The sequence below is a fragment of the Pygocentrus nattereri genome, chromosome 4 (genome assembly GCF_015220715.1).
Source record: "Pygocentrus nattereri isolate fPygNat1 chromosome 4, fPygNat1.pri, whole genome shotgun sequence".
Classification (NCBI taxonomy): Eukaryota; Metazoa; Chordata; class Actinopteri; order Characiformes; family Serrasalmidae; genus Pygocentrus; species Pygocentrus nattereri.
The window spans coordinates 3,890,052-3,906,279 of record NC_051214.1 but is presented as its reverse complement, the minus strand read 5'-3'; the positions used below and the strand labels follow the sequence as shown (position 1 = coordinate 3,906,279).

At 42.9% G+C, this 16,228-nt stretch overlaps 1 protein-coding gene across 1 annotated transcript in view; it reads left to right on the top strand.

The window, feature by feature from the left end:
- The first annotated feature begins 650 nt into the window (after nt 1–650).
- si:ch73-21k16.5 (dihydroxyacetone phosphate acyltransferase) overlaps nt 651–16,228 on the top strand; it is a 26,481-nt gene continuing 10,903 nt past the window's right edge. The window contains exons 1-9 of the mRNA XM_037538031.1: nt 651–715; nt 3,850–4,041; nt 5,407–5,583; nt 8,731–8,860; nt 11,077–11,204; nt 12,360–12,435; nt 13,037–13,188; nt 13,310–13,440; nt 14,751–14,974. Coding sequence (XP_037393928.1) covers nt 704–715; nt 3,850–4,041; nt 5,407–5,583; nt 8,731–8,860; nt 11,077–11,204; nt 12,360–12,435; nt 13,037–13,188; nt 13,310–13,440; nt 14,751–14,974 — 1,222 coding nt within the window. The 5' untranslated portion in view covers nt 651–703. The remainder of the gene's footprint in view (nt 716–3,849; nt 4,042–5,406; nt 5,584–8,730; nt 8,861–11,076; nt 11,205–12,359; nt 12,436–13,036; nt 13,189–13,309; nt 13,441–14,750; nt 14,975–16,228) is intronic.

Genomic DNA, 16,228 nt, shown 5'->3' with positions numbered 1-16,228 from the left:
GACCGAGACAATTTTGTTTGGAAATTACAGGCGGGACGTTGCAAAGCAAAACAGGTTCTCTGGTGGTTCTGGATGGTAAATAAAACGGCTACATCTGTGTTGTAGTCATGGTGACCCCTGGTTGCCATCACCACCACTGTAAAGACGTCTGACCCTCATGAAAAAAAATCCACAGAAACCTTTAAGCGTTTCCGGTGGTTTCTGATGGTTTTTAATGGGTTGGTATTACAGTGTAGAGGATCCTAATGGCTTAACAGGTGACTTATGGCTGATTCTAAACGTTTCCTAATGAGATCCCGAGGTGTTCCTCAGTGGAAACGGACACCATTAAGCCAGTTCCTATTAGAAAGGAAAACCATCAGGCCCTTGTTCAGCAGGTGAGTCTCTGAAATCAACCATTTCACACCAGACCTCTCTGAACGGCCTCACATCTCACTGATTGAGTTTTGCAGAACTTTTGAAAAGTGGGTGGACTTGCCCTTTAATCTCTGTAGGGGTTTCTTGAGTAGGGTACTGGGCGAAAGGAGTCGCGCGACCCGGTCTCAGGAGGAGTTCCCATAATCTCGACATCTGATTGGCTCGCTCTGGTTGGCTCGGAAGCTGATTGGCTCTCTCCTGCCTCACTCGCTGCTCTCTGCTGCCCCCTAGCGAGGAGGCTGAGTGCACCTGCATCTGCGCGGGACTGCGCTCTGCGCTCTCAGCCATGGAGCCGCTGGTAGGAAAACCGCTTTTCGTTCCCATTTATCCCTCGTTTCCAGGGTTTTCCAGGCTTCACCCTGAAGTCCAGCTCTTTCTTTCACTTTCATTGGCAAAGCCATGTTGAATGCTGTTGATGTTGGAGAACAAGGCCAGATCAGACGCTGGACTCGGTTTAATAGTGGCGCTAAACTGCGCCTCTCTGAGCTCTTAAACTTCGCTTTAACCCTGTAGGCGCTGCGCTTCTGCTGCTTCTCTTAACCGAGTCGTCGCATCGAGCCAGCTGGGCTTGTTAAAGGGACGTTCACCCTACTTTTCAAAATTTCAGTATAAGTAAATGGGTGAGATGTAAACAGAGTCCAGTGGAGCGGGTTGGTGTGAAGCGCTCTGCTCTACAGAAACTTACTGAGTCAGAGCTGCTCGCAGTGGTGGTGGCAGCATGTTAGCCGTTCACGTCTGTCAGTGGTGGAATGATGTTTAAGTATTTTATCTTACTTGGTACTTTTTTGGCTTGGAGGAATTCTGCAGCATTTTGATTGGACAGACACGTGTTTTGGTTTTGATTGGACAGACACGTGTTTTGGTTCTGATTGGACAGACACGTGTTTTGGTTTTGATTGGACAGACACGTGTTTTGGTTCTGATTGGACAGACACGTGTTTTGGTTATGATTGGACAGACACGTGTTTTGGTTCTGATTGGACAGACACGTGTTTTGGTTTTGATTGGACAGACACGTGTTTTGGTTTTGATTGGACAGACATGTTTTGGTTTTGATTGGACAGACACGTGTTTTGGTTCTGATTGGACAGACACGTGTTTTGGTTTTGACTGGACAGACACGTGTTTTGGTTTTGATTGGACAGACATGTTTTGGTTTTGATTGGACAGACACGTGTTTTGGTTCTGATTGGACAGACACGTGTTTTGGTTTTGACTGGACAGACACGTGTTTTGGTTCTGATTGGACAGACACGTGTTTTGGTTTTGATTGGACAGACACGTGTTTTGGTTCTGATTGGACAGACACGTGTTTTGGTTTTGATTGGACAGACACGTGTTTTGGTTCTGATTGGACAGACACGTGTTTTGGTTTTGACTGGACAGACACGTGTTTTGGTTTTGATTGGACAGACACGTGTTTTGGTTTTGATTGGACAGACACGTGTTTTGGTTTTGACTGGACAGACACGTGTTTTGGTTCTGATTGGACAGACACGTGTTTTGGTTTTGACTGGACAGACACGTGTTTTGGTTTTGACTGGACAGACACGTGTTTTGGTTCTGATTGGACAGACATGTTTTGGTTTTGATTGGACAGACACGTGTTTTGGTTCTGATTGGACAGACACGTGTTTTGGTTTTGACTGGACAGACACGTGTTTTGGTTCTGATTGGACAGACACGTGTTTTGGTTTTGATTGGACAGACACGTGTTTTGGTTCTGATTGGACAGACACGTGTTTTGGTTTTGATTGGACAGACACGTGTTTCGGTTTTGATTGGACAGACACGTGTTTTGGTTTTGACTGGACAGACACGTGTTTTGGTTCTGATTGGACAGACACGTGTTTTGGTTTTGACTGGACAGACACGTGTTTTGGTTTTGACTGGACAGACACGTGTTTTGGTTTTGATTGGACAGACACGTGTTTTGGTTTTGATTGGACAGACACGTGTTTTGGTTCTGATTGGACAGACACGTGTTTTGGTTTTGATTGGACAGACACGTGTTTTGGTTCTGATTGGACAGACACGTGTTTTGGTTTTGACTGGACAGACACGTGTTTTGGTTCTGATTGGACAGACACGTGTTTTGGTTTTGATTGGACAGACACGTGTTTTGGTTTTGATTGGACAGACACGTGTTTTGGTTTTGACTGGACAGACACGTGTTTTGGTTTTGACTGGACAGACACGTGTTTTGGTTTTGATTGGACAGACACGTGTTTTGGTTCTGACTGGACAGACACGTGTTTTGGTTTTGATTGGACAGACACGTGTTTTGGTTCTGATTGGACAGACACGTGTTTCGGTTTTGATTGGACAGACATGTTTTGGTTTTGATTGGACAGACACGTGTTTTGGTTCTGATTGGACAGACACGTGTTTTGGTTTTGATTGGACAGACACGTGTTTTGGTTCTGATTGGACAGACACGTGTTTTGGTTTTGATTGGACAGACACGTGTTTTGGTTTTGACTGGACAGACACGTGTTTCGGTTTTGATTGGACAGACATGTTTTGGTTTTGATTGGACAGACACGTGTTTTGGTTCTGATTGGACAGACACGTGTTTTGGTTTTGATTGGACAGACACGTGTTTTGGTTCTGATTGGACAGACACGTGTTTTGGTTTTGACTGGACAGACACGTGTTTTGGTTCTGATTGGACAGACACGTGTTTTGGTTTTGATTGGACAGACACGTGTTTTGGTTCTGATTGGACAGACACGTGTTTCGGTTCTGATTGGACAGACACGTGTTTCGGTTTTGATTGGACAGACACGTGTTTTGGTTTTGATTGGACAGACACGTGTTTTGGTTCTGATTGGACAGACACGTGTTTTGGTTTTGATTGGACAGACACGTGTTTTGGTTTTGACTGGACAGACACGTGTTTTGGTTCTGATTGGACAGACACGTGTTTTGGTTCTGATTGGACAGACACGTGTTTTGGTTTTGATTGGACAGACACGTGTTTTGGTTCTGATTGGACAGACACGTGTTTTGGTTTTGATTGGACAGACACGTGTTTTGGTTTTGACTGGACAGACACGTGTTTTGGTTCTGATTGGACAGACACGTGTTTTGGTTTTGATTGGACAGACACGTGTTTTGGTTTTGATTGGACAGACACGTGTTTTGGTTCTGATTGGACAGACACGTGTTTTGGTTCTGATTGGACAGACACGTGTTTTGGTTTTGATTGGACAGACACGTGTTTTGGTTCTGATTGGACAGACACGTGTTTTGGTTTTGATTGGACAGACACGTGTTTTGGTTCTGATTGGACAGACACGTGTTTTGGTTTTGATTGGACAGACACGTGTTTTGGTTCTGATTGGACAGACACGTGTTTTGGTTCTGATTGGACAGACACGTGTTTTGGTTCTGATTGGACAGCTACTATGCATGGTTTCTCTGTTGCAGGGCAAGCACATGTTGAGGGCGGAGCTCGAAAGCTTCTTTGATATTCTGGAGGAGAGGAGGCAGAGCAGCGACATAAGCCACGCCCTCAGGACGTTCAGCGCTCAGCCGTATCACGAGGCCACGCCCCCTTCTGTTAAGGCTCTCAATAGGATGGTGTTGGAATCGCAGTTCCTGCGCTACGTTATCGCAGAGGTGAGATCGATACAGTTCAACATCCTGTCCTGTCCAAATACAGTCGTGTGCAAAATGACACACACACATATATATACATATATATAGAAGTTTATATATGTATATATATATATGTGTGTGTCATTTTGTTAATTTCTTTCATATTTTCTGTTCATTTGCTAAGTTTAACATATTGGAAAAAGAAATAAACCATAACACATTTAATGTGCCATAACTTTTACACAGGCCACACTTCATGGTCTGTTTTGCTCCAATACGTTACAGCAAATAAACAGTTATTGTGCATTAAAATTGAACATGTTAGAGGAAAAGCAGACATAATGTGGCCTGGAGCATTTCACGCTTCAAATTACAAATGTATTATTTATGTAAATAGAAATGACCAAAGAGTCCATATTCAAATGTGTTCCCTGTGGAGGGTGATTTAACTTATTTTCACTTCGGTCAACTAAACATGTCGTTTCCAGGGGTGGTCAAACTTTTGTATACGACTGTACACAGGCATCACCTTCAGTCGTGGGCTGGAGGTTAGGGATCTGGCCCTGTGACCGGAAGGTTGCCGGTTTGATCCCCAGAGCTGACAGTCCATGACTGAGGTGTCCTTGAGCAAGACATCTAACCCCCAACTGCTCCCCTGGTGCTGCGGATAGGGCGGCCCACCGCTCCACTAAAGCATGCTCACTGCCCCCTAGTGTCTGTGTGGTGTTTCACTTCATGGATGGGTTAAATGCGGAGGTGGAATTTCCCGCTTTGTGGGCTTAAAAAAAGTATCACTTACTTGCTTAATATACAGGGCGAGTCAAAAGTCTCAGGACACCGTTTTAAAGCCTCCACGATGCAGCGCTGTGGTGGTGTTTGTTGCGGATTTTCTCAGCATACGCAATTTGTTTGAGATGACCCCAGAGATGGAAGTCGATAATAAAATAAAGAATAAAATAAGAAGAAACGGTGTCCTGTGACTTTTGACTCACCCTGTATATACTTTTATACATTAACAATACAGCGTAGGCCTGCAGAAGCCTTCAGTGTCCAGGCGCTGTGGGTGAAGTGGAGTAATAATGTACTAAAGTGATAGTTTGGCATGAATCCATCAGGCAAGACTTGTTTGGTTTCTGAAGTTTGTTACTGTAGTGTTAGCACTGGAGCTACGAGGCCAGTGCAGTATATAACGAGTAGTAGAAATGTATAGCCCACCAATTACCATCCCATAAGCCTGTGGAGTTGTTCATTAATCTCTAATAGACTTGATTATCTGGTCTCTGAAACTGTATGACTCACTATTATCTATAAAAAACACGGACTAAAGTACATCACATATCAGAAATCCCGGATTTGGCCTGTTTTGATGGGTTACGCTGCGTGCAGGTCGCTGCGGAGTCCGGAGAGCCGCCTGAGTGCGTGAAGGAAGAGGCCGCTGGGATTCTGGACAAAATGGCTCAGAACCTGCAGCTGAGCTTCATCCGTCTGCTGGGTTTCTCGCTCAGTAAAATCTTCAAAAGGCTCTTCCGCTCCATCTGGGTCAACGAGGACGGACTCGCACGGGTCAGATCAGCGGTCACCATGACTGTGCTATTATTATCTGTCTCTGCTTATCTAGGAGGGATTGCGCAAAGAAGGATTCCTTAGTACACCTGGATACGTTAACTGTACAGGGTTTTCCATCCATCCTAAACGCAGGAGATCAGCCGAGACATGCCAGTTGTCCAAGTTTGTTTAGTCTGAAGTTGCTAGAGCTGCTAGGCTAACAGTGCTAACAGTGGAAGTCAATAGACACCCAAATTCATGCCAAAATCTACATATATTTACTTCAAGTTCTGTAGGCATGAGACATTAGACATTAAATATACATAGTTATTCAGTAAAATCACATGTTCAGACCTTATTTTCACTTTTAAGCTAAAACTGGAATGAAACTACAACCCCATATCCAAAAGAGTTGGGACGCTGTGCAAAATGCACATAAAACCAGAATGCAATGATGTGCAAATCACTTAAGCCGTATATTTATCGGAAAATAGTACAAAGACAACATATCAAATGCTTAAAGTGAGAAATGTTGTTTTTTTGACAAATACATTCTCATTTTGAAATTGATGCAAACAACACCTTCCAAAAAAGTTGGGACGGGGGGCCTGTTTACCCCTGTGTTGCATGACCTCTTCTTTCAACAGCACTCTGTAAGTGTTTGGGAACTGAGGACACATTGCTGTACTTTTGGAAGTGAAATGGTTTCCCGTTTAGCCAGTTTAGCACCTTGACTCTTACTACAGAGCCATGCTGCTGTAATACATGCAGAATGTGGTCTTGCTGGAATAATCAAGGCCTCCCCTGAAAAAGACGTCATCTGGATGGCAGCATATGTTGCTCCAAAACCTGTATGTATCATTGACATTAATGGTGTCTTCACAGATGTGGAAATTCACCTATGCCATGTGCACTAACCCCCCCCCCCCCCCCCCCCCCCCCCCCCCCCCGTTACACGTTATAGAAGCTGGCTTTTGAACTGTGACTTCAGCCCAGAGGATGCACCGTCCATGATTTCCAAAAAGAATTTAAAGTTTTGATTCTTTAGACCACAGGACACTTTTCTACTTCGCCTCAGTCCGTCATAAATGAGCTCAGGCCCAGAGAAGGTGGCAGCGTTTCTGGATCCTGTTTATATTTGGTTTCTTCTTTGTGTTTTAGAGTTTAACAGCGTTTGTGGATGCAGTGATGAACTGTGTTCACAGTCAGTGGTTTTCAGAAGTGTTTCTGAGCCCATGCAGTGATTTCCACTACAGAACCATGTCTGTAGATCACGGCCAGCAGATACTGGTTTTCAGCCTCGTGCCTCACAGACAGAGATTGTTCTACAGATTCTCTGAATCTTTTAATGTTATTATGCACCGCAGATGATGAGTTATTTGCTATTTTACATGGAGAAATGTTCGTCGTGAATTGTTGCACTATTTGATTCTGCAGTCTTTCACAGAGTGGTGAACCCCTCCTCATCTTTCCTTCTGAAAGACTCCGCCTCTCTGTAGGGCTTCACCAGTCTTTTATTGCCCTGTCCCGACTTTTTTTGGAACGTGTTGCTGGCATTAAATTCAAAATGGGCATATATTCAAAATATATTCAAAAACAATAACATTTCTCAGTTTCAGTTTGAATATAGTGTTTAAATGATTTGCCCATCATTTTATTCTGTTTTTATGTATATTTGTTTACATTGCACAGTAACCCAAACCTGTTTTTCATATGTAATACATTTGTAAACACTAGGGACACAAAAATGGACATAGAATGACCCACATAATTATACACACGATGAAGTGTGAGCCCAAATATGGACCCTGAGTTTTAGAAGTTTTCTAAAGGCTTAAGAAATCCTCCTTTGTGAAACACCCCCATCTTACTGTACTACACTCTTAAAAAGATGCTTCTTCAACGGGCTTTAGTAAAGAAAATGGTTCTGTTTAGAACCATGAACACTCAGAGAACCCTTTGCGTGATCCTGAAAGAGTTCTTCAGATTGACAGAGAATGTGCTATGGATGGTTCTGTGGAGAACCATAATTCCAACAACCAATTATTATATATTGTACTGCGCTAAAAGTCAAAGACCACCTTTTATTAAGCTCAGATTCAAAGTTCCTTCCAGCTCCTCAGAGAACCTGCAGACACGCCTCCAAAGCTCAGTCTGAGAAGTTGGTTCATTTTCTGAAGTAATCAAACCCATTCAGTGGTGTTGAGGTCTGGACTCTGGGGTGGTCAGTCCATCGTCCAGCTTCTTTGTTTGGTGTGTCCGTCTCCTTTTCTCAGTGAGGTTCTTCTTGATCAGCTACACGTCCTTTCAGACCCACAGCGCTGACTGGTCTTCTCACAGTGGAAGGATGGACAGAAACACCTGTGGATGTTTTCAGATCTGGAGCAGCTTGATCTTCTCCTCTCTCTCAGAGATCAAAGCTTTCAGTGCTGTTTATCTGATGGGGGCAGTGTTGGGGGCTACCAGCTCTTCCAGGTGGTTGTTAGGAGGCCCCAGTTTGTCTGTAGCCTTTGATCTCTTTTGAACTCCAGTTCGGGACACTTCTTTGACTATCTTCTATCTAATCTGCTTGTTGGTCTCTGACTTTTGGCCAGTATTGTAGTTATTTAATCAGTTAAATCTGTATTTGCATTTCAAAAACAAGTATAAAGGATGTGTTTGTTAGGGTTAAACGATCTGAATGATGCATTTCTCACACTCTTTCATGCTGTTTCCTGTCTTTCACTCTGCCAGTCATTGTGTTGGATTCTGGAATTCATGCTTACCCTGCAAAAAATGGCTTGTCATCTTGTCAAATGATCTTAAATCTAGTCGATATATCTAGGATTTCCCATTTTGAGCTTGTTTTGCACTTATTATTAGATTATTTAGTTTCTTTTCAGATTTCTTACTTGTTTTAGGTCATTTTATCAAGTAAAATTGTCTCCCTGTACTGGCAGATAAGAAATAACAAACACACTTATCTGCCAATATAGTGAGAATTTTCCTTGATGAAATTATTTAAAACAAGTAAAATCATTTCTAGAAATAAGTTATATACCCTTAAATTAAGCGTACAGCAATCTCAACAGGAGAAATATTAGATTATATGATTGTGTGACTATATTTAACGTTTTTTGCGGTGTGCATGATATTTTTCCCATCCTGTCATCGTTCGGTCCTCAGCTCCAGCAGGCTATTCAGGAGCATCCCGTTATTCTGATGCCCAATCACAGGAGCTACATCGACTTCTTGGTTCTGTCCTACATCATGTTCACCTACGACCTCTCCATCCCCGTCATCGCTGCTGGAATTCGCAAGTATCTATTACAGACAAGAGAAAAGAGTGAAGGCTGTAAAACATCAGGACTTCTGTTTCATACGGTTTGGGTTGAGGAACAGGTGCTGGGTGTGTTTATTTATTTCTGTACTGAGATTAATCCACTTAGTAATATAAGAGTCTTAAAATCTCACACATTCGGTCCAGTCCAGCTCCCGGCACCCCTAGAACTCAGATCACTTGACTTACTCTGTTGCTTCCCTATCATGTTTTCTTCTAGGGATACACTAAGATATTGAATTCATATCAGTATCAGCAGATGCTGAGCTGAACATTTAGACTACTGTACTAAAATCTCTGCTTTTCATTCATTTTACCGCATTTGTAACCAAACACAAATAATTCTTACCAGTTCTCTGTGTATATCTCTGCTAAAGTCGAGACCCCCAAGGTAAAATATCACTCCAGTAAAGTAGAAGTTCCTCCCTTTAGACCTCCATTTGAGTAAAAGTACTAAAGTATTTCCCTTCAAATGTACTTAAGTATAAAGTAAAAGTACTAAAAGAGGAATTCTGGCTCTGATCTGGTCCTGTTATCATTTTTATAACCAGACTGGCTTCATGAACTCATTTCAGGTGAAAGTCCTCCAGCGTCTCTCTTGGTAAACCAGTCTTTTAATAGAACGTCATTAATTAGTGACGCTGACGTCTATTAAAATGATCAGAAGCACAAAACACTGAAGGTAAACAGTTTCCATCAGGGAGAACCGAGTGGCTCTGAAATCACTTTTTACACACAAGCAAAGTTTCAGTTTTAGATTTATTTACAACTTAGTTCCAAGTTTAAGTTGAATAAAAACTGGCTTTAAACTCAGGATCACAGATGAGCTCCTTTACTATGTTGATCTGTAGGCGTCTGTTCATAAACATAAACCAGCCCAAACTCATTTACTATAAAATGAAATGGTGTTTGTAGAAATTCAGAAAAAAGCCGCGTCAGTCTCGACTGCATATGTGGACATATTTCTATATTGTGCTCTATTTACACAAAGTTAGGTTAGTTCATCATTTATGTTGAACAGACTCTCCCAAAGTTTTACGCTGCTGCGCTGACGTTGAACCGCGTGCTGCACTGGGTCGGTATGACCAACAGGTCAAAACCAGCTCTAAACAAAGTGACCGCTGGGCCCTGATTGGTGCTCTGGCTTTGCGCTTCTTTCGTTTTGACATGTTACGTTTTTATACACACAGAAACCAAAAGGAACGACAGATTTCTCAAAATGTAGGAGGAAAAAGTCAGATATTAGACTCTGAAATGTAGTGGAGTGAAAGGAGAAAGTCGCCCAGAACGGAGAAACTTCAGTACAGATACACCAAAAATACTAAAGTACAGAAACTAATTACATTTACTTCATTATTGTCCACCACTGTAATTGGATTTAGTTGCATTGTCTTCATTTTATGAATGTGTAACATAATCAACAGTTATGCTCATGGAAAAGATTTTAATATCAGCCCAGAATTCCCATACATCACAATTTTGTTCCATAATGAGCTATGCATAATGTCTTAAAGGGGAATTCCACCAATTTTCCTAACTTTCTGCGTTATTCAGTCCTTGAGATGTAAACGGTGATTCAGAGTGGTTTGGTGTGAAATGGTTGATTGTAGAGACTCCGATTTCTTTACAGTGGTGATGGGAACCAGGGGTCACCCTGACTACAGCACAGATATACACTTTGTTTACTATCCAGAACCACCAGAGAACCTACGAGTCTTCTGAGCGTTATATGGAATGTTGATGGTGGTAAAATAGTGTTAAATTCTAAAATATAAGCTTTCTTTGGGCCTCCGGCATGTATCCCACCACCAGGAATATATTATAAAATGTATTTGTATCGATCATAAAACAGTGTCTCGGGCATCAGGCAGTGAATTCATAACCATTTCATGTAAAAACCTTCTGTGAGGGCGTTTTTAGCGGTGGACGTCTGGCTCCTATCACCACCACTGTGAGCTATTTTAAAAAAAGGGTGGAATTTCCCTTTAACAGCAAGCATTGTGTATTTTTTTATATATTTCATCCAAAAAGTGAATTGAGACTCGCTAATGTGGCTGAAGTCAGAAGAACTAGCCGTCTCAGTAACTGGCATTCATTTGTGATGATGTTTACAGTGATTGATTTGCTGATTGATTGATTGATTGATTATCTGTTCTGAAACACACTTCATTGATCGCTCTTTCCTCCTCCAGCTCTGATGGGAATGTCTCTAATTGGTGAGATATTCCGACGGTCGGGAGCGTTCTTCATCCGGCGTTCGATTGGCTCGGATAAGCTCTACTGGGCAGTGCTCTCTGAGTACGTCAGGACTATAGTGCGGGTAAGACTTCCGGGTTTTTGTCGGTGAAGCCTCTTTATAGACACCGCACGGTCGGTTACAGCGAACTGTGCTTTCTAATCTCACCTGTGGACGCTGAAGCGCTTCTGTGATTTAATGAAGATGCTGCCGTCTTTTTGATTAAGTTCTCAAGCCTTGCTGTAGAAGTTTACGCGGGACTGTTGTTTCCTTCGGCTGCTTTCGCAAGATATCAACCCGCTCCGGCCCGCACCCCCAGAAAATTGGAATCATTTGTTCCCGCTCCCGCCCGCAACCGAAACGTTTTGTCCCACCCACGCAGCTCTGTCAAGGCGACATGACATCCAACATCTGGTACTACTAACGTGGTAGTCATGGTCATCAGACTCGCTGTGAAGTAACTTCACCAAACGCCAGTTATTCATCATTTAAACACAGAGCAGGAATTAAAACCACAGAGCTGGTATTTTCGGGGTTTTGCTGGGCAGCTGTGGCCGAAGGCTCCGCCGTTTTCGTAAGTTACGATAATGAGTTTATTCATTTTAATAATAATAATAATAATAATAATAATAATAATGCTTATTTATACAGCACCTGTCATACATTAAAAAGTTTAGCTCAAAGTGCTTCACAATACAAAGTGAAAACAATAGAGGAAAAAGAGAAATAAGATAATCAAGGATAAATTATATTAATGAATAGCAGAAAAGGAGATCTATTAATAATAATTACAAGTAAAAAGCGTAAGAAGAAAGTATAATTAAAAATACAATAAAAATACCACTAATGAGAAAGTGAAAGTAATAGTAATGGTTAAGAAAATTAAACGCTAAAGTAAAGAAATATGTTTTTAACAGTTTTTTAAATTGTTTTTAAATTGTTTTATCATTTATCATTTTATGTTGTTTATATATACGATTTAGAGACTGTTCTACTTTATTTGGATTATTCATTAATTGGCAGGATTTCTCTTCATTCATGCTTCGTCCCGCTCCCGCCTGCAGTGGGCTGGTTTCCCACCCGCTCCCCTTCGCAACTCTGAAAATTAGTCCTGTGCCGCAAGATATTGCGGTGCAGGTGCAGTGTGAGTCTGCGGGAGTGCAGACCTCTACCTTGCTGAAAGGTGTTCAGTGTTTCATTAAGAAGCTGATGGCCATGTATTTGATGGGTGTTTTGCAGACGGGTTTTGCTCCTGTGGAGTTCTATGTGGAAGGGCTGCGCAGCAGGACCCTGAAGTCTCTGACGCCAAAGCTGGGTAAGCTGACTGTACTATTGGTCAGAGTTGGGCAAAATACCCTGAAGGCGTAGCGATGGCTGAATACCGAATACACTGTACTAAATGTATTCAGTAACGTATTCCATTACAATACATCCATCCATCCATCCATCCATTATCTAAGCCGCTTCTCCGTCAGGGTCGCGGGGGGGTGCTGGAGCCTATCCCAGCAGTCTTCGGACGAAAGGCAGGACACACCCTGGACAGGTCGCCAGTCCAGCACAGGGCAGACAGACAGACACAGACAGTCACTCACACCTAGGGGCAATTCAGCATGTCCAGTTGGCCTGACTGCATGTCTTTGGACTGTGTATCCCCGGTTTTGGTATTCTGAAGCCAAATCCTTATGACAGAGCTCACTTTACTCATGCAAAAGCTAAATAAGCTGATATTCCTCATGGAAAAGTTAACTTGACTCATGGAAAAGCTGAGTAAGCTGACATTCCTCATGGAAAAGCTGAGTTTACTCATGGCAACTCTGCTAAAAATTCATAGAAGCCATTAAAGGTTTCTGCTGGTGGTCTCCATTGGTCAATAATGGTGTTCTGTATGTTCTGTGAATTCTCATCTATCTTCGTAGGTCTGATGCAGATGGTCTTGGAGCCGTTTTTTAAAGGAGAGGTGTATGACGTCCTTCTGGTTCCGGTCAGCATCAGCTATGACCGCGTTCTAGAAGAAACCCTCCTTGCTCACGAGCTGCTGGGTGTCCCCAAACCCAAAGAGACCACAACGGTGCGGCCCATCTGTTTTATCCTTGGATAAAGTCTCTGGTGGAAATCTAAGACTAAGAGTTCTAATCTATTACTCCTAATTCCAGGCCAGTACAGTAGCTGGTGTGTTTATGTGTGCGCAGGGTTTGCTGAAGGCTCGGAAGGTTCTGGAGGACGACTACGGCTGCATGCACGTGTGCTTTGGAAAGCCTGTGTCTGCAAGGGCTCTGGCTCAGGGAAGGGTCAACCGCGGGCAGTTTAACCTGGTGCCCAGGTAAAACCCAGCGATGGACGGTGTTGCCTGGTCCTGAAGTATAAATGAAAGACCTGTGAAGGTTAAAGAAGCATGATATAATCTTGTTTGAATTGTGTCTTACTCGTAGCTCATTGAAAAAAGTGGACAAATTGTGTGGAAAGTGCAGATTCCAGACTTTCAATCCATACCACAGTTGTTTTTGAAGGTAGTAGAGGAGATCTTTTGGATTTTTCCTCAATTTAGTCATATCCAGTTCCACCCACCGCTTAAGACTCTTCCAATCACACAGTACTCCCAGCACTAGAAGAGCGAAGGCTAGTACAGGCTTCCTCCGAGACCCGCACGACGTCACTGGACAGCCAAACACGCTCTGAGGAAAGCGCCAATCACCAGTTCTGTTACTTCAGCCAACAGACGCCTGCGATGACTAGCATCACGCTGAGTGATGGGGGGAGGCGGGGGGCCATCCTACACACCCAGACAGAGGCCAATAGTGTTCTCTTGGACTATTTACAACTTTGAAGGTTATAAATACGACTTGATTCGTGTTCAAGCGGTTTTGGTTGGAAATGAGGTACAGATATAACATCATGACCACCTCCTTGTTTCTCCACTCACTGTCCACTTTATCAGCTCCACTTACTGTATAGCTGCTCTCTGTAGTTCTACAGTTACAGACTGTAGTCCATCTGTTTCTCTGATACTCTGTTACCCTGTTCTTCAGTGGTCAGGACCCCCATGGACCCTCACTGAGCAGGTACTGTTTGGGTGGTGGGTCATTCACAGCACTGCAGTGACACTGACGTGGTGGTGGTGTGTTAGTGTGTGTGGTGCTGGTCTGAGTGGATCAGACACAGCAGTGCTGCTGGAGTTTTTAAACACTGTGTCCACTCACTGTCCACTCTATTAGACACTGGTCGATCCACCTTGTAGATGTAAAGTCAGAGACGACAGCTCATCTGCTGCTGCACAGTTTGTGTTGGTCATCCTCTAGTCCTTCATCAGTGGTCACAGGACGCTGCCCACAGGACGCTGTTGGCTGGATATTTTACTCCAGCAGCACTGCTGTGTCTGATCCACTCAGATGTGCAAACAGCTGTATTTTCATGTGTGGATGGTTTTAGCCTGCAGGGTTAAGGTTGTGGCTGATGAATAACTGAAATACTGTCAGTTTCTAAGCAGATACCATTGCTTTTTTGTTGACACGCCCCAATTCGGACTGAGATACCCACTGGTAAACAGGACATTGTGGTGGCATTCATGTGCATCCATGGACTTGATGGCATCTCTGACTCTTTTCTGCGTCTTCACTCCTCTTTCTGTGTCAGAGGTTTGCCGCTGAATGCGAGTGCGGAGCTGCAGGAGTTTGTGAACGGCGTGGCTCACCTGTTGGTGCGGCTGCAGGAGAAGAACATGGTCCTCAGCCCCTGGAGCCTCATGACCTTTACTCTCCTGCAGAGCCCTCAGGGTGTGGACTGGGACCAGCTTACTCATAAAACCCTCTGGCTGCGGACCCTCGCCCTGCGGTTTGGTGCCCACCTCAACTGGCCTGGTAAGAAAACCCATCCTGTTTGTTATTGGCTGTTTGCAGCGCCAGTCAGAAGTTTGGACACACTTTGTTCAATGCGTTTCTATGGCAAATAGAAATAAGTTAATATAAAAGATATATTTTAAATTCCCCCCCTCAAAAAGTTTTCACATAGAGCTTTAGTCAAATTTAGAAAAATGTTCTTGGAAATTTTTCCTCATATAATAAAATTAAGCCATTTGATTTGTCATTTGGATGTTTCTTTTTTTAAATATATGAGTCTGAAATAGATTTTTAGTAAAATAGATTCTTAGTATCTAAACTAAAAGTAAACACTGCAGAAAGAGCACGATGAGCAAAATGATTGAAATTGAGATGATATTTACTTTGCTTTTCGGTAAAATTGGAGAGAGAGGAAAAACATGAGACGTTGCTCTGCATTTTCTGTACATTCTGGTTTGGACGCTGCCCCCTAGAGTTCACTTTCACGGTGTACATAGGTATGCTGCAGACCCCTAGTCCAGATTTAAAGAAAGTATCGCAGGGTTCTCTGTGTTTTGCTGAAAGTGCTTCTCTTGGATTATGAAAATCAGCCCGTGGCCAGCATGTGAGCAGGATTTACGCTCAGTAAAAATGTGGGTTACAACAAAAGATCCATTCAGACGGCTTTGAATTTGAATTAGACAGAGGGCTTTTGATCACTTAGTGCATTGCAGATGTGTGATGTAGTTTGTATATCAGGCATAACATTATGACCACCTGCTTGTTTCTGGTGTTCTAGTTCTAGTGACACTGAGGTGTTTAAAAACTCCAGTAGCACTGCTGTGTCTGATCCACTCAGACCAGCGCAACACACACCAACACACCACCATCACAACGTCAGTGTTACTGCAGTGCTGAGAATGATCCACCACCCAAACAGTACCTGCTCTGTGAGGGTCCATGGGGGTCCTGACCACTGAAGAACAGGGTAACAGAGTATCAGAGAAACAGATGGACTACAGTCTGTAACTGTAGAACTACAGAGTGAAACTATACGGTCAGTGGAGCTGATAAAGTGGACAGTGAGCGTAGAAACGGGGAGGTGGTCATGATGTTAGGTCTGATCAGTATGTATATATATTGGATTGGATGTTGTGAATATTGGTAAATAACCGTCGCACAGGTGGTTGGGTGCATATACATGTATAATATGCAGTATATTATTAATTTAGCTAATGCACTGAGCAATAATAATACATTAATACACAACATATCTATATCCATATATAAATACAC